At 38.9% G+C, this 26122-nt stretch overlaps 2 protein-coding genes across 4 annotated transcripts; both read left to right on the top strand.

Annotated features, from left to right (window-relative positions):
* Positions 1–94: 94 nt before the first annotated feature.
* LOC145781815 (RNA helicase Mov10l1-like) lies at positions 95–12992 on the top strand. The gene is made up of 20 exons (XM_082593492.1): positions 95–394; positions 978–1127; positions 1334–1487; positions 2521–2643; positions 2874–3016; positions 4060–4164; positions 4628–4745; positions 5020–5162; positions 5893–6045; positions 6857–7077; positions 7396–7503; positions 7608–7763; positions 7875–8048; positions 8228–8443; positions 10339–10497; positions 10929–11012; positions 11332–11421; positions 11739–11939; positions 12222–12428; positions 12858–12992. Exons 1-20 carry the CDS (start codon positions 250–252, stop codon positions 12948–12950), a joined length of 2943 nt encoding a protein of 980 aa, XP_082449618.1. The 5' UTR covers positions 95–249; the 3' UTR covers positions 12951–12992.
* Positions 12993–13233: 241 nt separating this feature from the next.
* On the top strand, positions 13234–23150 carry LOC145781816 (ATP-dependent RNA helicase SUPV3L1, mitochondrial-like). 3 transcript variants are annotated; one of them, XR_014290780.1, is made up of 15 exons: positions 13234–13384; positions 13832–13964; positions 14054–14141; positions 14237–14353; positions 14877–14987; positions 15054–15248; positions 15593–15796; positions 16340–16457; positions 16688–16812; positions 16965–17055; positions 17262–17390; positions 21451–21644; positions 21808–21916; positions 22139–22242; positions 23047–23092. XR_014290780.1 is itself a non-coding variant. In XM_082593493.1 (15 exons), exons 1-15 carry the CDS (start codon positions 13238–13240, stop codon positions 23121–23123), a joined length of 2046 nt encoding a protein of 681 aa, XP_082449619.1. In that variant the 5' UTR covers positions 13234–13237; the 3' UTR covers positions 23124–23150. The 3 variants fall into 3 exon arrangements, 2 of the variants coding, with proteins under 2 accessions (XP_082449619.1, XP_082449620.1); XM_082593493.1 differs by having other exon boundaries at positions 21808–22020; positions 23047–23150; XM_082593494.1 differs by lacking the exon at positions 23047–23092 and having other exon boundaries at positions 21808–22031.
* Positions 23151–26122: the final 2972 nt, after the last annotated feature.

Here is a 26122-nt window from a genome sequence, read left to right as displayed (position 1 = left end):
ACCAAATTATTACACATTTAAGAGTATGAAAATATCTTGTAGTGAAAAAAGAGTAACTGTTTAAGTTACCAAATATGATTTTCAGAGGTTCTTGAAAAAAATGGTTGCAAATAGGACTATGCATTTATAAACTTTAATTGACTATCTATAAAATTTTAAAATAAATGATGTTACATTTGTCAAAGATAGGACCAGAATAGTTTAGAAATAGCTGGCCTTCTTTTAAAAATTTGAACATTGGAGTACAGAATGGTTAGCTTACTTGCCGACATAGTGTTTGCTATAACATCCCCATTAAGTCGACAGAAGAAACCAAATGTCAATTATCAAAATTTTGAAAATGATCCTGATCTACATAGTTTTCTGCAATGGTTTGAAGAACTTGATGCCACAGGTTTGTATGTTTTTAAGCCACATACAGTAGGCTATATCATTGGCACAGTCAATCAATCGGTATGCCAGGATGCCTCAGTTGCATAACTGAGTGGTGGCAACCCTGGTTGATGCTTGAAAATGGCTGTGGTTCAACACTGCCTAAGAACTTGCAACTGTGTCTGAAATTAACTTTCTGCCTTCCTGTTTAGTACTTGCACTTTTGCATTGTTTATTTTCTCTTACAATTTTTGCTTCATCAAAATTTTAGTTCTCCCAGAAATATTAGCTTCAAGTTACCACTATGGGTTTGCATATTGGCAAGAGTGCACAAACTGCACATAAGTCTCCAATCTCCATGGTTGTAACCTCACAATAACTTTTTTAATCTAAAGCATATTGGCCAGTTATATGTTTTTATTGTATATAATACAGTGGCCTACCACATATATATAATATTATTCAAAATTCATAGTCTACTTTAATAAGAACCTTTTGCTGATCCCAAAAAGAATGAAACAGACTGTTAAGATTTTTAGGTATATATCATAACTGGTGCACTTTTATATTTGCTATTATATTCAACTGTATTTTTTTGTATGCAGATGACACCAATGCTGGTATATGCGTCCCTCCTTGTGCACCAACAGCTACAGACGTGACCATCACTACTAAGCAAGTTTCTAATGGAAAAGTTACTAGTATAGTGGATGATCATGGTTTGATAGACCATCACATATATTTTCATATTACGGGTATGTGTTGTTTAAAAATGGTTGGTGTGTAAGTGTAAAGGATTTAGTGCCAAAATAATGGTAGCAGCTGACTCGATGACTGACTCAATGACTATTATGTCCCTTCACTGTTTTCTGTCATCTGTTGTATTGCGTCATTCATTTTTGTATCGTATTATAAGAATCACACTGCTGTTGCTTTGTATCATATTCATGTGTTGTTGCAGATATCTGTGGAAGCAACCATCTTCCATCAGTTGGTGATGAAGTGTATGTGCTAGCAGAACAAAGTAGAGCAGGAGGTGGATGGAAAGCACAAACTGTGACATCAGTGAAAGAGAATGATGTTGGTTGGGATGAGAATTTAGAGGCTAACTCGAGGTAAGTTTTTTTACATTTGTAGTTTTTAGACTTTAACCCAGTTTTGCCCAGCTTTTTTTGACCCAGGACGTCTTCTTAAGATTCCAACCTTTTTTTCTTAGTTTTCAGTCTCTCAAGTTTAACATCTTCAGCTTTGTAATCCCGCACAATCACTATATTATACATGAAATAAGGTTATCACATGCAAATATACACAGTTCGAATAAGCAACAACATTAAATAACATTATAGGCTTTTTTCTGGTGCAAACTAAGCTGAACTATCACAAGATGTATAAGGTGGTAATCTGCTTTTATTTCAACATTTCATCAATCAAACACTACTGACTTCTTCTGGGAGCTAGATCAGGTAGCGACTACCTAATACCTATCTAACATGGCTAAACACAGGACCATGTTGTTGTAAACCAACTGAACATGCAAAATTAACTTCAACTTCCAAGCAAAAATTATCGCGCGTAAATGTCATCAATCAATAAGAAACTTAAATAATGGAAGAGTGGGCAGAGAGGGTATGACCTCCATACAGATGCCCAGGCCAGCACTCTGGAGATGCCACTCCAGTCGCCCCCATCCCTGGGTGCGTAAAACAAACCGGAGGACAGCAGTCTTCGGGTTATAAGTCTTCATATGAGAAGCTGCCGTACCCAGAGTGCTACCATCATCTGAAAAGATGGAAGGATGCCTACTACTGGGCAGAGAGTGAACTGTTGAGTCATGAAGGATCAAATTGTATACGCAACACTGCACAGTTTTCAATCAGCATGAAACTAATTTAATAATTTTAATAATAATTATCTAAGTTTCTTGTTGATTGATGACATTTGCACTCTTTTTTTCTCCGTTCAAAATTGGCGCGTGATTCCATAAAAATAAACCAGATTCGAAACAGGCAGATTTGATGATTTAAACTTTTGTGCATCGATTGTCTTTCTATTTACATAAGTGTTGTAAAATAAAACATTTTAAAAGCGTAAACTTTAAACAGTAGTAGTAGTTCAATGCAGTTTGTGTTGACTAGTTGTATGTCACAGGATGCCAAGTGTTCATGAAGACCGTGGCCAAATGATGGGAGAAATAACATTCGTCAACGATGACGAAATGACGGGAACCATTGGTCAGGAAGTGTCATTTGCAATGAAGGACACTGTAGAAAAGTAAGTTTTAAAATCTTTTTCTGACTTTTATGTGCACCCCAATGTGCAATGTAAAACAGCGAGCCCCTTTAATATACTGACAACTAGTGCAATAAATATTTTAGTGCTAGTTACAGGGTTTATGATTGCAGTGTTGCCAAGTGTTTAGTTTTTGTGTGAAAATCTTATAACTGCAAACTGACTTAAGCAACTGTAAATTATAATTTACTTGTATTTATCCGATTTAACAGCTTCAGGCCTAAAGTCGGTGATTGGGTGGAAGCAAATGTATTGAAAGGTGGCACTGCAGTTGAGGTCAGGCCTGTTCGGACAAAACATTTGACTGCGACAGTTTCATATACTCCCCGAATTGATAAAGGCAAAATTTACGGAGGTATGTATATTTTTTCAGAAGGAATTTTGACTAAAAATACAAGGCGTGAATTTGGTATTGACACTTATGCTGCATTTAAAAAGATCGTTCCGTGTGATTCCACTTGATACTGCTCTAGAGTTTAGATTAGAATACCTTTAAGACAACGGTAATCACTCTTTCATTTCGCAAAATTTTCATCCGCACAAATCAAAAATAGTTACAGTAGTTTGCAGCTTATTATTTTCCCTATTTGTGAAATAACAATGGAAGGGTTTATTCAATAAAGTTTTTAATCAATCAATAAGGTAAGTTGCGACAGATTGATATGAATTCAACTGTGATTTACTTCATTCGCTACTATTTTTCGACAATTTAAAAACGTGATAAGAAATTTTAGCTTACTAGCAGCAACAACGAAAATTAGACTACGTAAGAATTAGCATTTTTTATTTAACAAAAAAGCGTAACCAAAAAGTGAAACTAGTCCAAAAACCCGCAACTGCTGAATTTTTCCCATGATTTCGAATCAAAACTAGCCCAATTTGGTGGAAAAACCGCGGAACTGGCAACCTTGTAATGTAGTCAACCTGATGAAAACGTTGACTTGGCATGAAGAAATCAAGAACACAGACTATGGCCAAGTACAGTACGGCTTATTTGAATTATTGCACATAACGTAAAGTAAAAATTATGGGAATTTTCATCCGCTTCATTTGCACCACGTTTGTCATCAGCTTTACAATTTTATCCGCACAAGTGCGTACAATCACACGGGTTGAAAAGCACTGGTCTAGTGCATTTAATAGGCTTATAATAACATTTTTTTATATGGCGCTGTATTCACCGCAGACATGCTTACAAAGCAGACAGTGTCAATGCAGCCGTGTAGAGGCACAACTGAGTACATTATTACCCGAATCCATTCCGTTGCTCAATCCCAAGCAAGAATAACATTCAGTAATACATTTTTTTTAATTCTTGTATGACCCGACAGGGTATCAAATCCATGTCTACCGATTCAGAGGCGGACGCACTAAGCCATCATTTACTGCTTTTCACAGGGACCATAAATGATGACATACATTTTGAGAGATCCGATTGCTGCAACAATTACTTTCCTCGCAAAGGCGATACCGTTGCAGTAACAGCCATCGAAAGCAAACAAGGTAAAGAAAATGCGATGATGCTAATGAATAATAGCTGTATTGCTATTCTTTTAATGCAACAGTTTAGTTTTCACGGCTATAATTTTAGTTTTGCCATCTTACTTATGAGAATGATAGTCTATTTTTAGTGATGCAATTTTAGCTGCAATGTTAGAACATGTCGTTCTTGTTAAATTGGTAAATCATTGAAGCAGTTGGAGATCTTTCGAATGAAAGGATTTTGCAGCAATGTACATTTGTACAACCCTCAAAACTTCATATTTTGCACATATAAAAGCAGCCGCATTACATTGAATGCACACTGCACAGCTTGCACGAAGATGCGTTAGTACAGGTTTTGAGATTCTCACTATGAGGTTGTTTTGTTATTTTTAATTATTATTCTGAAATTTTGTTTAACCCTATTTGATCTTACCACGGACTATCATATCATGTGTACTTGCTTTTTTTAACAACGTAACAGGAAGAAACAGTTGGAGAGCCACCGAAGTCAAATTTATAGGAAGGTCTAATAACAAAGCGATGAAGACTCCATCCCATAGAAGTGGCGCGTGGATTCTACGTGGAGAAAGACCCGATATGTGTGTAAATACTTCTAAAACTTACATTTTATGCAGATGCAACAAAATGCAGATACAGAGTTTTTGTGCAAGTTTCTATAAACTAAATATTTAAATCTTCCATTTTGCTAATTGTAGTTTTGAGCGAATTACCCACTATTGCTCTACTGTGATAATTGTGACTTTGTTTAATAACTTTTTCAAATATATATTTCTCAAATGTACCATTGTTCAATTCACTTACAAAATGAATCTATCACTAGCTTAGGCCTACTGTATTCATTATTATCTGTAGGGCGACAAAGAACCCCACAATACCGTCTTTCCTTCCCGCGTTTGCTCTACCAGAGAGCTTGCGCAATTGCGTCAACAGCGGTGGTGATTTGTTTACTCTCTGTACGAAACTGAGCCAACCTCTATCTGCAAACAATTTTTCAGGTATTTAAAGCTTTTTGATCGAAGTTTTTTATGTAATCGTTGCATACATTAATTGTCCATTTTTTCAACGATAGCCTTCTTGTTAAACAAAAGAAAACAAATCAATAGTTTTTTATCTGCAGTCTAAACCTTAAATCATTTGGCTAAGCTAACACTCACAACAGTATTTCAATAAAAGTTATGATTTGTGTTGTGGAACCGGTTTTCGTCCAATAGGACTCCTCAGCACAACTGAATCGAAACGAAAAAAACTGTTCATAACAGTAGTCAGTAGGCTACAACTAGCTCAAAACAAACGAAAATAAAAGTCAATTAATATTTAAAACCTCCATTTTTTTTCTTTTTCCTGCATAGTTTTGGTAAATATGCCAAATACAGAAATGTTGCAAGAGTCTAATATTAAAATTTAGAATAATGCAAAGAAAGTTTATTCAGCAAGCAGGATTAAGAAATGCTTATGTCGGTGAAATCTAGAACAAACGCTTCTATTACTTCATCATGCTAAACTTGCATTTGCAAAAGGTGAAGCAGTCAATGCGTCAGAAATAGGTGACAAAGAATGGATAATAAGAAAACCGTATCTATGATTTTTTTCAAAAATTTATTCCACTATTGATCAGCCTTCTCGTTATAGCATTTTTTTTTTGCTTTACGCTAAAAACATTAATGAAACTCGGTTGAGAGAAGGGTGTATCGCATATACTGGACAGTGCGTTAATTTGTGTCACAGAAAGATTTTCCAATCTGCTCCACTTAGAAGAACTCGCCTTGGAAGAGGAAATCTTGTCCTTTAAGCTTCAAAATGTCGGCTTAACTTGCAAAGGAGAGTTTTTAGCTCTGAATGTGCCTGGCATCATGGATGGAAAACCCAGTTTATTTGTCGGTGAGTCGGCAGCTATCTTGCTTTATGTTACAGAACTGTAGTCATCTCATATACCGGTACGTGCTGCTCTTCATGATTAACAAGACATGCATTTGGCAGCCTCAAGCAAACAGCCAATCATAGTCGTTGGATGTTTCTACTCCTACCATTCCGACGGAATAACTGGCCTCAGCTGAAAGCTTTACAAGAAAATAACTTCTAGTCATCCTATTATCCTGCTCATAGTAAACTTTCTGCTTCATAACAACGTTGTGTCGCAAAACAGCTTCTCCATCATTTATTTGTTACGTTTAATCATGTAGGCCAGGGGTGCACGCACCACTAAGGGGTGCGAGACCTGTGCCTAGGCAGTGTGGAGATGCTGAATTATCAAAGTTTGTTATAATATGACGTAAGAAGCAAAGTTGTTTTACCAGGTTTCAACAAAAATTTCGAACTGTAGGCGACTGTTACTTTTCAGCCAATCCTAGGAGGGAGTGCGAGAACTGGTTGGTAATTTCAAGGTGGTGCCGACGAGGCAAAAGGTTGAGAACCGCTGGTGTAGGCCGATGCGTATTACTTTGTCTGTCAGTTTAAAGATGTCAATCACGTGGGTTGATGGAACTTTAGAAGTAGAGGTGTTAGTTCATTCTTCTTTACATTGCGTTAACTCAGAAACAAATCCCATTTTGTTGTGTAAAATAATACCAGCCAGACAGCAAATCAGTCGTTTTTTTTTAGATTCTCCAGACGTTGAATGAATGTAAAAATCGACTGGTTTGCTGTCTGGACAGCACTTTGCGCACCTTCACACGGCCACTAAACTTTTCAGGAGATGTGGTTATTCTCCACAAAGCGGGAACTTCCGGGACTTTTGAAGCTATGGGTGAAGCAGAGCACCATGGATTCATCCACCACATTTTCAAGGACGCTGAAGAATTACTGATCAAGTTTCACGACCAGCTGCACAACCGCTTCGAAGAGACCGATCTGTTTGACGCCTCCTTCACGTACAGTCGCACACCCTTAAGACGCTGCCACCTTGCTGTCAACGTAAGTTTGGCGGGAGGTCTGCGCAGCGATGCGCAACGTTTTCTGTGTTACGTCACGATTGTTTTTCGTCAAAAGCAGGAAATCATTTCAAAATTCAAAATGGTATTAACGAGATGAAACTGTTCTGTTGACATCTTCGCCTAGGATGCAGCTTTAAGGCAGACATTATCAATGCGAAATCGATGCGGTCGGCTGTTTCGTATATTCATACCAGGTTGACTGCGTTGCGCCTTTAATCGTAAAAATTCGAATACACACCAAGAAGAAGAAAAAAATGTTTTTCTCCGAAAATAACGCCTTTGACATGTTTATTTTCAGCACGCTGAGAAGAGGTATGCGAAGGATTTATTGTTTCCAATATTCAAGAACTCTACTACAAATATCTACCGCAAGAAACCTCAGTATTCCAATCCAAACCACAAAAACGTAAGGATAGCTTTTGTACTGCTTAAATAACAAAGCCTAACCCAGGCAGCAAAATCCGTCATTTTTACATTGATTCAACGTCTGCAAATTTGAAGTGTTTTTAGGTTCTCGGGGATATCAATACAACAGAAACATCAAATCATGAGTTTTTCAACCTTCTCCTGAACGACCGACAAAGGAGTGCAGTGCATAGGATTTTGTGCGGTGAAGCAAGGCCTAAGCCATATATCCTGTTCGGACCACCTGGAACTGGAAAAACGGTATCTCTTCATATGCTGTAGGATTGTAGTATTTTGTAATAATGTTGAGATGTTGATTTTAAGACAGTAACCACATTGCCACAATCACCAGCTGACGCATCATTTCCTCAGGTGACACTTGTAGAAGCGATCCTACACATTCTTGTCCATGTTCCTTCTTCCCGGTTATTGGTGTGTGCGCCATCTAACAGCGCTGTGGACTTGCTCTGTGAACGACTCCACGACTCGGGAAAGGTTACCACAAAAACAATGGTCCGTTTTAACGCCTTCAGAAGACCTCCACAGGTATGAAGTTCAACCGAGAAGGATTTAGAAGCCTTTTCACATTAAAAAATACCTTTGGTTTTGTTGTAATTACTGTACGTTCAATAGTTTTTTATTGGGATTTTATGGATTCGGTGACAATTTTCTTTTAAAACACCGAATACTTTGTCATTTATCTCTTAGTGTTTCCATTTTTTAAGGCTGTGGCAGAAAGAATTCAACAGTATTGCCACGCTGAAGAGTCTCTTGAAGTAACGGCGAGATATAAAATTGTGCTGACGACTTGCGTCAATGCCGGCCAGTTCTACTCTCTGTCATTACGTTCCGATCACTTCACGCACGTCTACGTAGACGAAGCCGGCCAAGCCACGGAGCCAGAATGTCTCATTCCAGTTGGATTGGGAGCTAAAGGACAAGTAATAACATCATAATTGTTAATCTGTGAACTCGTGGATGCACTTGTAGTTTAATCACACATGCAGTATTGGTGGTGTTGTTGTCAACCTCTAACACTGGCCCAGTTAACAAAATCCGTCTTTCTTACATTCATTCTGCGTTTGTACACGCGTAATGAATGGGAAAAGAAAGGACTTGCCAGCTAGGTGGTTAAAAAAGGAGAGAAAGGGGCCTGGGCGATCTTTTTTTTAAAGATTTTTAATTTTTAACTGGCCAGCATTTCCTGTGAGACTAACAAAGAATCGATTCATTCCTAGGGATGGGCAATTCAGAATACCGAATCCAGAAGGATTCGGATCCTAAACTATCCGAATCCAAAACGGCAATAAAACCGGGTAATAAGATTCGGTTTTAAAGGTATACATAAGTCTTGTGCGAGCTGTCAGCTGGAGACAGGGAACTGAAAAAAAGTGTGGTTTACTCTCTTTTTTCTTTGCACTGACACCATCCGCAGTTCCGCACTTTCAAAAACATTGTGCACGCGTTGTGCGCGCACGGCTCATGCAACTCTACGTCACTCGCTCGCACGAGCAACCAAAGAAACTAAGCGCGCAATTTTCTTCACGCTTTGTACACAATATGCACAATCGTGCAATGCTTTTTTTCAATCCACGTGCGTATGCGACTCTGCGATAGTTTGACTGGTGGGCGTAACAACATTGAGCAGATGCCCCTTGCTAAAGGAGTTGGCTCTGAAACACCTCAGCATCTTTCGAGCAATTCTTTTCGACTGCGGCTTGACGGAAACTAAGCTGCGCTCCCGTTCAGCGTTGCCAGATGGGGAAATAGAATATCAAATTAAAAAATTCTGGTGAAATTTAGAGGTCTTTCTTGCCAAGCTTTTTGACCTTGGAACCAGATAACTTTTTGGTGAAATCTGGTGAAATTTTTCCTACTCAATTTTTTTCAAGAAAGTTTTTTCAATTTTTTTAAACTTTTTAGCAACTAATCCCTGCTCGTATAGAAAACGTTTTGCAAGAGGTCTGCATATGGATGATGGCAGTGTCTTAAGTCTTAAAAACTATTTGTATTTATGCGAAATTGCTTTATTTAGGGTCAGGGCCATAGCCAGACCGCAGAGCAAGGGGGGGGGGAATTTTTTTTAGGGGGGGGCGACAATTTTTTTTGGGCAAAATCATTATAATTGCTGTTGATCGAGAATGTTGCTCGATGATGTTGCTATAGCTGTTGCTCGAGAATGTTGGGATTTTGCCAGGGGGGGGGCGGAAATTTTTCCGGGCGGGGGGCGATGCCCCCCCTGGCCCTCGGCTGGCTACGGGCTTGTTTAGGGTGTTTTAAATATCTGGTAAAATTTTAGTTACTTTTTGTTGCCAAGCGGCTTCCATCATCTGGCAACACTGCTCCCATTTGGCTGGAAGTCATTTAGAATGCCTTAATGTGTTGCATTGCAACAAACATTTACTTTGATTGTGTAGCTTTTGTGTCTGAAATTTTTTACTTTTTGTGTTGCTGGAGCCTGGAAGTTGATAGGATTCAGTATTCTGGATTCGATTCTGGATTCGGTTTAGTATTCCGGAATAATTCTAGAATAGTGAATTATTCTGAATTGCCCATCCCTATTCATTCCTTTAACTTTGTCGTGTAGTCGTAGACTTGAATCTTTCCTAATTTTCCATCGACTCTTCACTATTTTTACCCAGACAACAAAGCAGTCGATTTTTTACATTGATTCAACGTGTGCGGACGTTGAATCAATGTAAAAAACGCCTGTTTTGCTGTATGTGGTGTTGACCACACCTCCTATGAAATAACCCCGGTCTGCAGAAAATTGCAAAAGCTTTCATTTAAAATTTACACATTGCGTAACGTTGTTTTAATGTAAGTATTGCTGCAGATTGTACTGACCGGCGACCCCGAACAACTGGGCGCTGTTCTGAAGTCGCCTTTCGCTGTTCACTACGGTCTTGGTATTTCGTTGTTGCAACGGCTGATGAGTTCAAGCGAATACGCCAGGAACGTTGCTATGTACAAGGACGGCTACAACCCTTTGTTGGTAATTGGAGGTGTTTAAGACTTTGCTACTCAAAGAACAAATGTGTCAATTCCCAGACAGCAAATCAGTCGTTTTTTACATTGATTCAACGTCTGTAGACGATGCAAAAATCGATTGATTTACTGTCTGCTTTGGCTCTGCTGATGACACACTATAGCAGAACATGTCATCTTGACAATTTGAATTGTAAGCTTAGTTTGCCTGTTAGTTTAAGACTAGTTCGTTTTTAATTGGGTATTCTTATTAACCGTGTTATATTAGCAACCACTAGTTCCAGTCAGCAAACCAGTGGGTGTTTTTAGTTTAATTCAACGTTTGCAGAAAAGGTAGATCCATTTGCTTGTTAAGTATTGCATGAGCAAGTGCTGCATATGTCATAAAATCACGACTAATCATGAAATATAAAATTAAACGGTTCATTAATGTTGCAGGTGACAAAACTCGTCAACAATTATCGTTCTCACCCCGCCCTGCTGACCGTGCCATCTTCATTGTTCTATGATAACGAACTTCAGGTAATCTGGCGACTTGTCATTTGACAAGGCATAGACTTCATCGACGTCGACCGTGTAGACGAGTGGTGATAGTGTCCGCTTGTTGACATTAGACCTAAATGCAGAGAACCTAGGTTCTATACCCGCCGTGAGCACGCAGTTGTGTCGTGGCAATGCATTTAATGGTGTTCTTGAAAGTGGACACCAAAGTTAGCTTCTTTGTTTTTTCGTTTACTTTATCAAATTCAACCACGTGTTAGGTGCTTAGGCACCTCAAATCGTCTTCATCTTTTAGCTAACGAAGATTCCATGCAAATTAACATTTCTCTTGTCTTTGCAGTTTTGTGCACCTACGTCATTGAGCCACGCCCTCTGCAACTGGGATCACCTTCCACAGAAGAACTTTCCTTTAATATTTCATGGAATCATAGTAAGTTGCTCATGATCGGTTGGTCGTGCGAAATATTGTTTTAAAGCTTTCTCTCGCTTTTGAATTGGTGCAACAAGTGCTTGCTGTATATCTTGACCTTCTGAAATGTTTTTTCAATTTTTTAACCCTTAATTAAACGTTAAAATTGAATGTTTTTTGAGAAAATTTAAATTTTGATTGCGTTTTGCCTGATAAAATTTCATTTTTTTTTTTTATGTACTTCGTTTTTTTTTTTTAATAAATTAAAATAACTTTCCTTCCATCACGTTATAAATCTACAGTAATTCGAGTTGTTTTAATGAATCTTTCAATCCCAGGGAGGCCAGCTTCGGGAGGACACCTGCCCTTCCTGGTTCAACGCTTGCGAGATAGTGCAAGTCAGCCGCTACGTGAAGCTTCTGCTCAACGACGAAGCGAACGACTGCTCCACTGAAGACATCGGCATCATCACTCCGTACAAGAAACAAGTCGAAAAGACCCGGATGATGCTCAAGGCGTTGCGAGTTGAAGGCCTCAAGGTGCTCCCTGCTAAGAAAAGTTGCCATTTTTGCATTGTTTCAACGTGGTTTGATGGTGAAACGATGTAAAAGTGACTGTCTGGTGGCGAGGATGTTGTATTTTAACCACAAGGTACTTCACCAGAATATGACGTGATATTTTGAACACACTTTTTGTACAATACATTTCAACACAAGATTTGCAAAAGTTTGGATTTGGTTATTTACAATGTTGATGTTAAATTTATTCGATGTTAAATTGTTTTTTTAAATCCTCCTTGAAAACGAGAAATATCCTCCTAGGTCGGTTCTGTGGAGGAATTCCAAGGTCAGGAAAGAAAAGTGATCATCCTCTCCACCGTGCGATCCTCTCCTCCGGATCAGATCAGTGAGGACGACTCCCTGCTCTCGTCATTAGGATTCGTTTCAAATCCTAAAAGATTCAATGTTGCTATTACGAGAGCTAAGTCCCTCATGATCGTGGTTGGAAATCCGTTTGTTCTTAGCAAGGTAGATGATATTCGATTTAAACACTTGGTCGTCTTACGCACTGCCAGCTGTGATTCCGTATCAAGTTTCAGTTACAGACAAAACTGGAACCACTCGTTGAAAATATTTCTACAACAATAAAGTTTCAATTTTTTATTCAGTTTTTTTTTTTTTTTTTAATTGTTTTTATTAACTGAAACCAGTAGTTAAAATATTTCTACAACAATTCTTTTTTCACCTATTTTTTTTTTCTTGAATTGTTTTAATTGACTAGAACCAGTAGTTAAAATATTTCTATAACAACGAAGTCTCAACATAAATTTGTTCAGCTCTTTTTCAATTGTTTTTATTGAATTTGTATTCATGCAGTCATGCTTGCAGAGTATTATTATCATGATGATACTTTGCGTATTTGCGGAGGTTTTTGACTAAACGTTTTATACATTTCAGGACAAATATTGGATGGCCTTGCTGCAGCATGCTATTGCAAACAAAGGATACACCGGCTGTGATATTACTTCAATGCAACAAAGCTCACATTAAATCCAGCATTGCCTTCACTTTGTGGTGTTGAAAACGTGTATTGTTTTGTACGATGCTGTTGCAATCATTTGAACGCGCCCTGCGAGTCTCCTTCGTCAAACTTCAATTGTCGTCGTTTCACGCCTGCCAATTGTGTCGATTTTTACTATATTTTGCTTTTTTGTTTTTAACTGCCTTGACTTTTACGTTGTTTTTTAGGCAATTACTGCAACAACTTTTGAACTTCTTTCACAAATCTCCTCGCTTTCAGACTTGCGGTTAGGAGATGTTTGTTGTTACTGTAAATTATGTTGATGTATGTTTTGCCTGATGCCTTGCACCGGTCGTTTACGACAACTTGCTGCAAGCTTGCTTGTGGACTGCACAAAACCGACACTGCTTTCTGGCGTCTGGCCAATCACAAGTCCCTTTTTCGCTACGCTTCGACGAGCAAGGTATGTCATATCCGAGCTTATGTGCGTATTCTATCTTAAATTTTTCTGAAGGTATTGTGACCGTGCCAAATTTCTTTCAACTTAATAACTTACTTCGGTCACAAGCACGTTTTAACGTTCGCGTTTTTCGCTTTTACCTTTATCTCGACCTTTGCTATGTTGGTGTGTATTGTTTTTGCTGTGATGGTCAGAAATAAAAACAACAGAACTGTTTAGACACAGCCGTTTTGCTTAATCATTATTTCGGGGATGACTTCGACTTTACTTTTGTTTTGAAATAATTTTGAGGTCAAACGTTCGATTTATCCCGGACGACAAATCGGCCGATTTGCCGTCTGAGATGAGGTTAATTCCGTAGGCTATTGGCATTGTGGCCATTTGCGTTTAAATCCCTGGCTGGTTCATTGCGGGGCAGAACATCCCAAGTTTCTATTTCCATTATTGCAGGTATTGCCCCCAAAAAATCGAAGTCAAGAGTACCTTTCACCACGATTTAACCCTCACATTACCAGCAGGATTCTTCGAAGATTCGAGAGCGACGAAAACATTTTGAAAAAAGCTCATACCCACGGAATAACAAGTAGGGACGCATCGTTTTGTTTGATTCTTCAGCGTTTTTTTTTCTGCTGTTCTTTGTTTGCACAAATTATTTCGATTTTTATTTTGCAGAGACACTCTTCAAGTATTCATTGAAGAAATTTAAGCAATGCGTTTATAGTCGGAAAATCACCGTCCTTTCAATGCAAATCTGGCACATGTAAGTTGCGTTGCGATCGCATTAACTTCTGTATTGGTATCTTGACTGCATACTTGTCTTCATCCAAATCGTTGCTCTATTTCTGTCTTCTACAGAGTCCACGGCATCTCGACAGAGCGTTACCCACTGGATGCGCTATTTCCATTGTTTCTCGACCACAGCAACGATTTGTATCCAATGATCAAAAATCATCGCAAACTGAAAAATATAAGGTGAATGCTGCAGTAAAACCTGGCTGGAGTATGGACTACTGTGAAAATTTTGAATTGAGCGTCACATGTTATGTTTCTAGTATCATTTAATTAGCAGCAAACCCTAAAAGGGGTGTCGGAGGTGAATTGCCTCCCTGTCAGGTTAGTTGTACAAACATGGATACGTTTGTGATTTTACCAGAAATACGGTATATGTATCGAAATAGTGTCAGTGGGTCTGTTTTTGACATCGGTTGCGCACCTTTGGTTGAACCTCTAGTTTACCCACTTGTATATAATGTAGATACTGTACTAGATATATTCAATTTGTCATTTATTCACTCAGTGTTTATTCTTCCTTTACCTATGAGACTTCAAAATCTACGCTCAACCCCTGGTTTCTGTTCCCTTGCTCTTATGTCGGTTCAAGTTTTCCGCCCAATCTATTTGACGATTGTTTTTACAGTAGTGGAGTGAGGACCAACATGAGAATTTTTGTATGCGCAGGTGCGTTGCTAATTTGTTCCAACTATTATTGAAACAGTGATTTGTCCGAGCCTACTCTATGGTATCCCAAAGCCAGATCCATTGAAAGGGAAATTGTATTCCATGCTGGACCAACAAACAGCGGAAAGACGCACGCTGCTCTGGAAAGGTACGGTCGTGTCCTAACATCACATCTATGCGACGTATTCAAACGTTACTGGAAACTTTTTTTCAGGTTTTTTGAAGCCGGTTGGTCAGTGTACTGCGGTCCCCTTCGCTTATTAGCTCGCGAAGTTTGTGAGAAAAGCAGAAACAGGGGAGTCCCCTGTGACCTGGTTACCGGTGACGACAAGGACTTGGCTTTCAAGGACGGGTCAAAGAAAGCACAGAAGGTTGCATGCACTGTGGAGATGACCAACACAAATTACCGGTAAACTTGCCCAGGCATTACTTTCATTACTGGCTTAGCAACGACACGACAAGTAGTTAATTGCACTTTTTTGTGAACGCTTGTAATCTGTGGTGACGTCTAAAAAAGCAACAACACATCATGACATCACACACAGAAAATCAGTCACTTTTTACATGATTCAATGTTTGTAGTTGCATTTGTTTACACACCTTCAACTTTGCAGTTGTACACTTACGTTCGGATAAAATCTCTAATTTCAGGTTCGATTTCTTCAAGTTTTGATTACTTGAAGGCTGAGTTACGTAATCACTGATTGTGTCACACGTCATAACTTTCTCAAATCGTTTTTTTTTTCTGTGCAGTTACGACGTTGCCGTGATAGACGAGATACAAATGCTGTCCGACCTTCAACGAGGCTGGTCCTGGACCAGAGCATTCCTTGGACTCTTCTGCAAGGAAATCCACGTATGTGGAGAGGAAAGGGCGTTGCCGATGATCGCTAAACTCGCAGCCGAATGCGATGATACGCTTTCTGTGATGAAATACAAACGCCTCGGTCAACTGAGGTACGCAATCAGTAGGCTATTCCACCGAGTAATCCGACTACAGCTCATTGCTTGAAGACAATTTATTACAGTTAACTTGTTGTTTCTTGCAGTAGCTGCAACGTTCATCTGATGAATGCGAAAGTAAAAGCAGAAACCCACAAGTTGTTTTATTGTTTCACTAACGTTTCGCGCACCATCACAATGCGCATCCTCAGAGATGAACTTTGCAACTACTGTTAAAAACAATAATATTCCTGGTAAACACCCAGACTTTTCAGTATTCAGTTAACTTGTCAATTGTCTACGTGTAGTTTATTGCTTTAAGATCAAAGTTGTGCAAGTAGAATCGTAAATACTGTATAATGCGATTGACGTAATTTTAATGTCTACTTACATTACTTGTTTTAATTTATTTTGTATTTTAAAGCGTTGTTTTTGCTATTTGTTGTTATTAACATGCAGATGTTAGTCATTTGAAAAAGCTTTTCTTCACTTGGACATTGGACAGCTTTGTCTGACCCAAATAAATAATAATAATAACTTCCAACCGTCTTTGCTCAGGGTGAAGAAAAAGCCAGTAGAGAGCATTGATAACTTGCGGTCAGGGGACTGCATTGTCTGCTTCAACAAAGAACATATTTACAGTTACAAGAAGCGATTGGCGAAAGAACAGATTGAGGTTTGAATTTCTACTATATTGTCGTTCTGCTTTGTAAAGTTGAGTTTTCTTCTGCAAATTTCTTAAATACAACTTGCAGTAAACTTGCATCGCCGTTTTCCAAACGGAAAACTATTTTTTCAAACTGAAAACAAAGGTTAATTTTTGGTCATGTTCAGCTGTTTTTGTAGCGAATCTACCTTCATGTGTTCGTTATCTTACGTGAGCCGTGATTTGTTTTTTCTATCAAGACCGCAATGATATACGGACACCTCCCTCCACAAACCAAACGTGAAGAAGCGCGAAAATTTAACGATCCAGCGCATCCTTGCAATGTCCTCGTCACCACGGATGCCATTGGAATGGGATTAAACTTGTAAGGAAAATTCCATTTACTTTGAGGATGAAATAAAAAAAACTAAGTGACAAAACCTTATGTGGCAAGCTACCTTCTAAATGGTATTTTTGAATTAATTTGTATTCATGATGTGCCGAGTGCCGTTGCAAACCGATGATGCTTTTTGACAGGAACATCAAGCGAATAATATTTAACGATTTAGTCAAGAAAACGTTGACGGAAGATGGAAGTAAAAAGATCGTTCCACTTTCTGCTTCTCACGTAAGCAGTGCATGGTTCCGGCTAAAATGTTTGATGCAATTTGGCAACATTCTAATATTACATTTTTGGCTATTGTTTTTCATGATAAATGTGTCATGGACAATTATCGCTGCACTGATGCATAAGATGGCGGCAAATCAAATAAGCAACAGGAGTTGATCATAACTTGCAAACACTAAACATGTTTTTGTATCACTCCACGACAGGCCTTACAGATAGCTGGACGTGCAGGAAGATACGGTTCACAGTATCCTGATGGCGCTGTCACTGCGATGTATTCGAAAGATCAAAAGAAACTGCACCAGCTACTGAAGACCAAAGCCCCTAATATAAAGGTATGGATAGAATTTAAGATAGGTTTTGCCGGTACCTCAGTAATTCAATGCGTATGCACATCAGCCATGTGCCGAAAGAAAAGCGTAGTGTCGTATTTTTAAATGTTTGGTTTCTGAAACTATTGTCAATAGTGCTTGTAATTGTGGCATGAAACAGCTTAATCCCCTTTCGTATGTGGCACGAAACAGCTTAATCCGTTAGTACCTGTAAGGCAACGTCTACCAACGGGTGTGAGGACTAGCGACCCTCCCCCGCATTGGTGACCCTCGACGTTCAGAATAACGCAGGGCACTCTACCTTTGCGTGTCCCAGGCAAACCCAGCCCTCAGACACTGGTGGGGTGTTATGTGGCACGAAATAGTCCAGTCGCTGAACTTAAAAAAATGGTCAAACCCGGAAAAAAATAATACCAAGCTGAAACTTTGCCAGGTGGTTCTATTGGTGATGTGGAGTCACCAAAAAAAAAGCCCCATGATTCCCCCTTGGGAATAGTGAGTTTTGGCCATTTTTCCATAATGGCCGCAGCCCCCATAGGCCAAAAATTCGAAATCGTCTAAAATTGATGTTTTATACATCATTCGAAAGATAATTTCATACTGAATCACTTTCACAAAAGAACTATGGTCAAAAAATACACATGTTTGAAGTTATTAGCCATTAAATGCGGACTATAAGGCAGAATCCACCATGAGGCTTTAGTCTGGTGCTTTCCGCATTAGATATAAAGTCAAGCGAACAGCACATAGATATGGGCGACTCCAGACGCAAGCGCGACTATGATGATTATGTAATGTTTAGAGATTGGCTTGAACAACGCAATCCGTTTACTTTTGCTGATGAGCATCTACAATCCTTGACATCCGACTGGGTTTCTATATCTGGAGAAGATTTGGTTAATTGTGAGAGATCAGAGGAAATAGGAGCAATCATTCAAAAAGCATTGGATGGTCAAAATTTAGCAACTGCAACTATTCAACGCAAATCCTGCATTAAACTACTTGAGGTACTTGGAAATGTTGTAAAGATAGATAAAGAACACGTAAATGTCATCTAATCATTCTTTTTACAAGACTGACTGCTATTGCAGAACGTGAAGACGATGTTGAGAAGTACTTTTCATTCGAAATGGACACCATATCCTCCTTCACTGTTCAAGGATGGACTTAATAATCAAAGCTGCTTTGAGAACAACACTAATGAATGATACAGAAGCTGTTGGTTTTGACCAGATTGATAAAAATTCATTGTAGGCTATGTTGTTAATGGAGGTGCCCTACTTCACAGAGTCAGATGGTTGAAAGACTCAACATTCGCTGAATTGGCTCAACTCTATGTATCTTATGTTAGAAGACACTATGGTTCTGCTCATGCTATCTTTGATGATGATGGCGTATGAGCAATCTTTTCAGGCAAGATTGGAGGGCAGAAAATCATCAGCCACTCAGCAGTCTCGTCGTCCAAGACCCTCAGACCATGCGCACCATGTGGAGGCCGGTGAGTTAGGCAGTGGTGGATGACATGGTCTACGGTCTGTTCCGTGGCACCACACTCGCATTCTGATGAAGGAACTAGGCCCCACTTGTGCATGTCCGAACGAAAGCGGCCGACGCCAGTTCGCAGGCGGTTAAGCCTGGTCCACGCAAACCTTGCGAGGGACATCCCTGGTGGACGGGGATCGGCGTCGGGTATGAAGTCACGGAGCGTGGAGGTGTGATTTTGCCACTCCGTGTTCTACATGTGGTTCGTCCAGTGTGCCGCACTTAAACCAAGTTCTTCTGCGTTCTTAAGTAGTTGTTGTGCGGCAGGCACAAAGGGCGTCTTGATTTCAGCCGCTGCTTTATAAGTGGTTGTCGCTTGAATGTTGCATGGAGGAGATGGTCGAAGTCCAGAGCGCGGCGAGAGAAAGAAATCGTGGTTCTTTTACGACGTAGCTCAGCGGGTTGGATGCCTGCTAGGATGGGTAGGCAGTCCGTCGGAGTGGAACGCAGGCATCCAGTCACAGTGCGCAATGCGTCGTTGATGGCGATATCAATCTGGTGGGTGTGAGAACTACGACACCAGACCGGTGCGCAGTAGCCTACTCAGCGGTGGAAATCTTTGGTGGATATAAATACGCTTCTACAAAGTCAAATGAGCATATTCGACGAACTGCTAGTAAAAATTAAGTGTCCAAATGTTGAAGTGGCGTCTATCAATTCTGTAGGCTACCAGCTACACAAGATCATTTTCTTTCGAATGAACACAACAAAGCTCAATTTATTGATGATTTCTGAGAGATTTCTAAGAAAGATGGACAGCAAATAACTAACTGTGATGGTGATGCTGACACTGAAATTGTGGAAACAGCAATCAATCTTTCTGCAAGCAGACGAAATCCTATTGTTATTGTAGCCGACGACACAGACATCATTGTTATGTTACTTTATCATTGGAGGGAAGATTTTCAAGATGTTGTATTTTTCCAAGAAAAGGCTCAGAAGGGATGGAGTATGAAAACTGTTCCACCACCACTGGAGACAATCAGAGAACATCTTCTGTTTATTCATGCATAGTCCAGCTGTGATACTGTTTCGGCTCCATTTGGAAAAGGAAAAGTAAGCTTTCTCAAGCTTGTGAAAAAATCTGATGAACTGAAATATTTATCCATAGAAATGAGCGATGTTTGGGAAGACCAAGCTACGCAGAAGAGAAGCAATTTAAGATAATTTCCTTAATCTTTTAAACATCCATGTAATAAGTTATTATTTCTTATACCTTCCATTATTAATTCTACTTTAGACATAGAAAGTATATGGAGATGGCAACCCAGGGGTGTGTTGGAACCAACCAAATCCCGTCTGCCCCGATAGTTCAGTTGGTTAGCGCGTCACTTCTGGAACGAAGAAGCTTCAAGATCAAGCGGCGCTGGTTCGACTCTCGGGTGTGCGCTTGAGCAACGTAGCCTACGTTAAGGACTGCTCTCCATTCAGCGGCATTTAATGGATGGAATAATTCTCCGGCAAAAAGACTTCAACAATCGGAAACTTCATTCTGTCAATCTCGGTGACCGGGCCTGCGTCAATGATTCAAAGCCTCTACAAGTATGCAAAACTGCCAGGATTAAGCTCTGCATGAAGTTTTGGATGTTGTTGTTTATATATTGAGTTATCCAAAATCAGTTTGAGGAGTAACTTCGGATGGGAAATTGTACACTTTTTCGTAAGCTCTGGTTTAACCATGGAGTAATTCATTGCTTGTCACTCCTCACAAAAATCCACCAGGCTAAAGCCTAGTGGTGGAATCTACCTTATAGTCCGCATTTAATGGCTAATAACTTCAAACGTGTGTATTTTTTGACCATAGTTCTTTTGTGAAAGTGATTCAGTATGAAATTATCTTTCGAATGAGGTATAAAACATCAATTTTAGACGATTTCGAATTTTTGGCTTATGGGGGTTGCCGCCATTATGGAAAAATGGCCACAACTCACTATTCCCAAGGGGGAATCATGGGGCTTTTTTTTTGGTGACTCCACATCACCAATCGAACCTCCTGACAAAATTTCGGCTTGGTATTATTTTTTTCCGGGTCAAATCATTCAGCGACTGGACTAAAACAGCTTAATCCATTTTCGGGATTTCGCTCTATTTCGGTACCACAATCCTAAGTTGTTTCTAAAAGAACATAAGGGTTGACTTGCCTTCGCTAAGCACCCCAACATCTCGCATGTAAAGCAACGTCGACAAAAAAAAAAAAAGCAAAAAAAAAAACGTCGACCAAAGGGCGTGAGGACTAGTCACCCTCCCCCGCATAATAACAGTCTATTTTCTCAGATAATTTTTCCGACAAAAAACTAATAGGCTACTTTCGTTGACAAAGTCAAAATTTCTTATTTGGAAATCTGATATTTCGGTAACAAAACCAGTGTTCCAATTCAAAATCAAAAGTTTCTGGCTGTGTCTCAGTTTGTTTCTTTTGACAGCTCAAGCTGAGAAAAACGCCTCTCTTTAATCAGTCGAACTTCATTGTGCCGAAGGAAAGAGTTATTTGTGGAGGCGATAACATCCCGTTTGTTTTTAGGCTGCTGGAATCCATCCTTCATTTGAAAAAATTGAAGAATTTGCCTCAGCGATGAAAACAACATCGTTGTGTGACGTACTCAGCGTTTTTATTTCTATGTGCGAAACCGATAGCTCGTATTTTCTATGTTCGTTGCAAGAATGTCAAGAAATTGCCGAAGCATTACAACATATAAAAATCCCTTTACAAGACATGTACGTTTTTTTCTGATGTTACATCGCTTGATTGATAAACAATGTAGGCTAAAAAGTAGCTATTAAGGAGTACGCTAAATTTTCCATTCATAATCTCAAATCAATTTTGCAATATAGATCTACTGTGCAGTGCATTTTTTACCTTGCAATCCCTGATGTTTAGGTACACCTTTTGTTTAAGCCCTATATCCACCAAGCGAGAGTTTGTGATGGGCGTTATAGAAGTCTTTGTCAAATTCCATGCCAATGACCTCAAAGTTACTGGAGAGGAGGTAAAGACTATTTTAACCTGGCCGCCTCGAATCGCTAAAAACAAAGAAGAAATAGCAACACTTGAAGACATGCATCAAAGCCTGCAGCTTTACATGTGGTTAAGGTATTGACTAGGTACTGATAAAAAGCAGATATTTGGTTGTCAAAATATTGATTTGTAACAACGAGCGAATATGATTTGGGGGACAAAATGTTGCAATCACAGCCTATCTGACGTTTAGTTACAGATTTCCTGAAACGTTTGTTGAAGCCGAAAAAGTGAAGGAAATGAGAAGACAAGTGGATTGGGTGACTCAGCAATCAGTATCGTCAAGTTCAAAGAAAGGTAATTGAGTTCTGCTTTGGAGCCTGTACGACACGTACATAATACAAATATGATGCAGTTTGACAGTTCTGACAACCATTGAGGGTGTGGCGTGATATTTAAACAGCGCCCTATTTCTATCAAATGTTAATTTTGGTACCAGTAACTTCTTCTTCTTTTATTGTCGCACTTGATTCCAAGCATTGACTGCCTCGTGTATGAAAAGTTTCCAGGATTCTCTGTTGTTTGCTTTGTGTATTAGGTGTATGTTGGTGTTAGTTTTGTCGGTTTGTTGGTTTAAGTATGTTAATCTTTGTCTGCCTTGGGCACGCTTCCCTTCAATTTTGCCTGTGAGAGAGAGATGTTCTAACTTTCCTTTTCGCAGTACGTGTCCTAAAAATTGAAGTTGTTTTTCTTTGATATTTTTTAGAAGATTGTTTGTTTGTTTGACTTGATTTAAAACAGTTTGGTTGCTTTTTCTGTCAGTCCAGGAAATCCTCTGCATTTTTCGGAATGCCCACATTTCAAACCCATTTATTCTTTTATTAATTGATTTGTAAATTTTCATCGAGGTATATGTGGCCAAGAGTTTACTGTAGTAGGTCGGCCAGTCCTGATCTACAGTGCCCCACCATCTTGGCTGCTTCGGGTTAATCCTCAGCATTACTAGTTCCGCCACGTAGAGGCGATGGTGTTGGACTTCAGGAACCAGTAACCAGAACCAGTAACTAGCATGGTTTTTCTAAAAAAAATTACCGATAAAGATCTTTTGCGTTTTGTTTTCTGTCTTAATGATAAACTGGAAATGTTTTGTTTTTCTTGCAGATTCTACCATGGCTGATTCGTCAGGATCAAGCAACTTATTGTGGAAAGATTTAAACGAATTTTTACTTGATACATGATCTTATAAAAAAGTATTTTTTGTGGTTGTTTGCTCGATATTGCAGAGGCTTTGATCCTTGAGGCAGGTCGGTTACAGAGATTGACAGAGTGAAGTTTTCTTTTCTTGTCTGTGAATTATTCCATCCACTGGTAGCCGCTAAATGGAGAGCAGTCCTTGAAATACGTTGCTCAAGCGCACATCTCGAGAACCGAACCAGCGCCGCTTGTTTTTGTACTTTTTTTCGTTCGTTAAGTCAGACGCCCCAGCTACTGGGGCGGACAATGGCAAGTTTTCGGAACTCCGCTTTATTTCCGGATGACAAACCTAATTTGTTTTTAATTCACCACAAGAATCGACCTTCCCTCATAAACACCCAATACCGTGAGCTTAGTCTACATGCAAGCGGATAACTCTTATCCAGGCGCCGAAAAATCCAGCGATAAGGATAGATGGTCATTTGTTTTTGCTTGAATGCAAAAAAAAACATAGTAGCCTAGGCATTTAATGAGGTAGTGCGAAAAACGTAGCCTAAGAAAGCGGAGGAGGTTGTGAAGTCTACACTCTCTCGTTGAAAAAGATATACGAAAGTTCAGTTGTATTTATTTCTGACCATCACAGTTGGATTGTTCTTCTGTTCACACAGCGGCCCTGAATGGAGGTCTGTGTTGGAAATGCATTTGTTCAAAAGAAGGCAATACAGCCACTGAGCTGGTTTGCAGTGACGAGTGATATTGGAGTATCGTTGTTTTGTAAGGTTTTTTCTTCAGCTTGAGGCGGCTGCTGTCATGATTGCGAGGTGTTGAGTTTGCGTATTGTCAGGGTGATTACTGCAGCTTATCGACACTTGAAAAATAAATTATGTGTCGTAATTTTTCCCTGTTCTCAAGTGTTGATGATTAGTCGAAAGATGGAACTTCTATCATTTCTACGGTGTTCTTTCAGGCGAGAGTAAAGGATTATTATGATAGGTTATGGTTAGAGGTTTTTGATACAACGAGTTTATCAATCCAAAATAAAAAGCAATCATTTATGGATAGTTTTTAGGAAAACATTAAAGTAGGGTAATAGCCTACTGTAGGCTATCTAAATTAGCGGAAGTCCTAATCCAGTTGTTAAATCCAAATTCGGTCGTTGATTTGAATTCCAACAAGATTTAAATCCAAGCCCATGTTTATCATTCTTTGACACACGCATAGTGACCGGTGGCGTTCGGTGACCATTTTTTGGGTGTTTCCTTTGTTCGGCAGAATACACGCAATAGGTTTGCAGTTTTCTCAATAAATGTTCATATAATAAGTTATTAAAATAAACTGATGCGATAAGATATAAAAAGTAGGGCTACCATATGTCCTCTTTTAAGAGGATTTGTCCTCTTTTTTGAAAAAAAATAAATTGTCCTCCGAGGACACCCAAAAATGCTCAAATGTCCTCTTTTTTTACATTTTCAGTTTTCTTGCTCATATTTTCAACAAGATTTCATTGTTATGTAGCTTTTTCGCAATGTCGAACCATTTCTGCACCAATGCAACATTCTGATTTATAGATTTAAAAAAAAAAACATCGACGTAGCCTACTATTTGATCTGCTGTCTTTAACAATCTTAGATGTTCATTGAAACATACTACATTACTACAGTACATTGCTTTGCGATTGTCTTAAAAGCCAAATAATGGTCAGCGATGAGTGCGAGTGTAACTGCAAATCCACTTGTGAGGAAATTTCCTCATTCGAGGAGATCTGATCAACCAATTTAAGAAAATTAAAAATTGGACAAATTTTAAAAAAATAAGAAAATTAAAAAATAGAGTAAATCACAAAGAAATGTAGGCTAACATTAAAAAACGCAAAAACTTGCAAAAGAGTTTGATATATTTACACTTTGAGGTTCTCACACTTTTACAATAAATTATTGTTTTACCCAGATCTATTTTGTATTGATTCAGCGCTTGTAGACGTTGCTGATTGCCAACTTGATAGTTTGGCTAATTTGTCAAGTAAAGCAAATCGAAAAATAGTCCAAAGTGCACTATGCATAACATATATAACCTATTTCAAAATAAATCGTGGCAAGGATAATTACAACTTATGTGAGTACAAATGTAAGTTTTAGATTGACTTTAATCTATGATGCAGCCACAATGGTACAAGAAAAGAAGCAGCCTTTTAGTTGAGTCTGTCCTTAGCATCTCATTAACAGCTGTATACAACTTCAATTGTACTTCGTGCAAGTACTTTATGATTTCGTTAAAGCTGATCCTTTTTTTCTGAATAAAGTTAAGGCATGGCTACCTGCAGATACTGCCTGATTTGTCACATTTTTATGACATTATCAATTATCACATCACATTTTCATTTTGTCACACAAATCTAACAAATCGCCTTTCGAGAAACAAACAAACTTGTTTGTTTTTTGCTGTAACTTTTGCTGCAGAGTGCATACGTCTATAATTATCCAAAAGGATGTAAAATATTCTTCATACGTAACATTCTACTTGTATTTTACTCGCTGGCGAAACGCGTCCTCTTTTTACGCGATGAAAATATGGTAGGCCTATAAAAAGTCACTGTGCAAATCAAACATGTGCTTGAAGCTTTTAAAAAAATGTAAACACTCAGAAAAGTATTCACGCACGTCACTGATACCAGGGGTGCATTCCTAAAAATTTTTTTGGGGGGGCTCTAACACTTAGCTGTGTTGTTATAGACAAAGTATGTATAAGTAATCGGTGTAGGTTAGCCAACAATGTTTACCTTTTTGAAAAAGAAACACTGTTCAGTATGTTTTTACTTCTGAACATCATGTCGAAAAACAACCCATGCTAAAACATAGCTTGAAGTACAGAAAAAGGTAGAAGCAACAAAACGTGAAAGCGTGGTTGAATCCGATATAAAATTATAAGTTTGAAATTTGGCTTGGTTGCTACACTGCAATCTCCTTTGCTTTTTTTTTACTGCGTAGGCCTACACTTGAAACTCGATTTGCATGAGCTAATTCCAATCTCTTAACTCAATTGTAAA

Source organism: Aplidium turbinatum, chromosome 13 (assembly GCF_918807975.1).
Source record: "Aplidium turbinatum chromosome 13, kaAplTurb1.1, whole genome shotgun sequence".
NCBI classification, from domain to species: Eukaryota; Metazoa; Chordata; class Ascidiacea; order Aplousobranchia; family Polyclinidae; genus Aplidium; species Aplidium turbinatum.
This window is presented reverse-complemented; position numbering and strand designations above follow the sequence as displayed.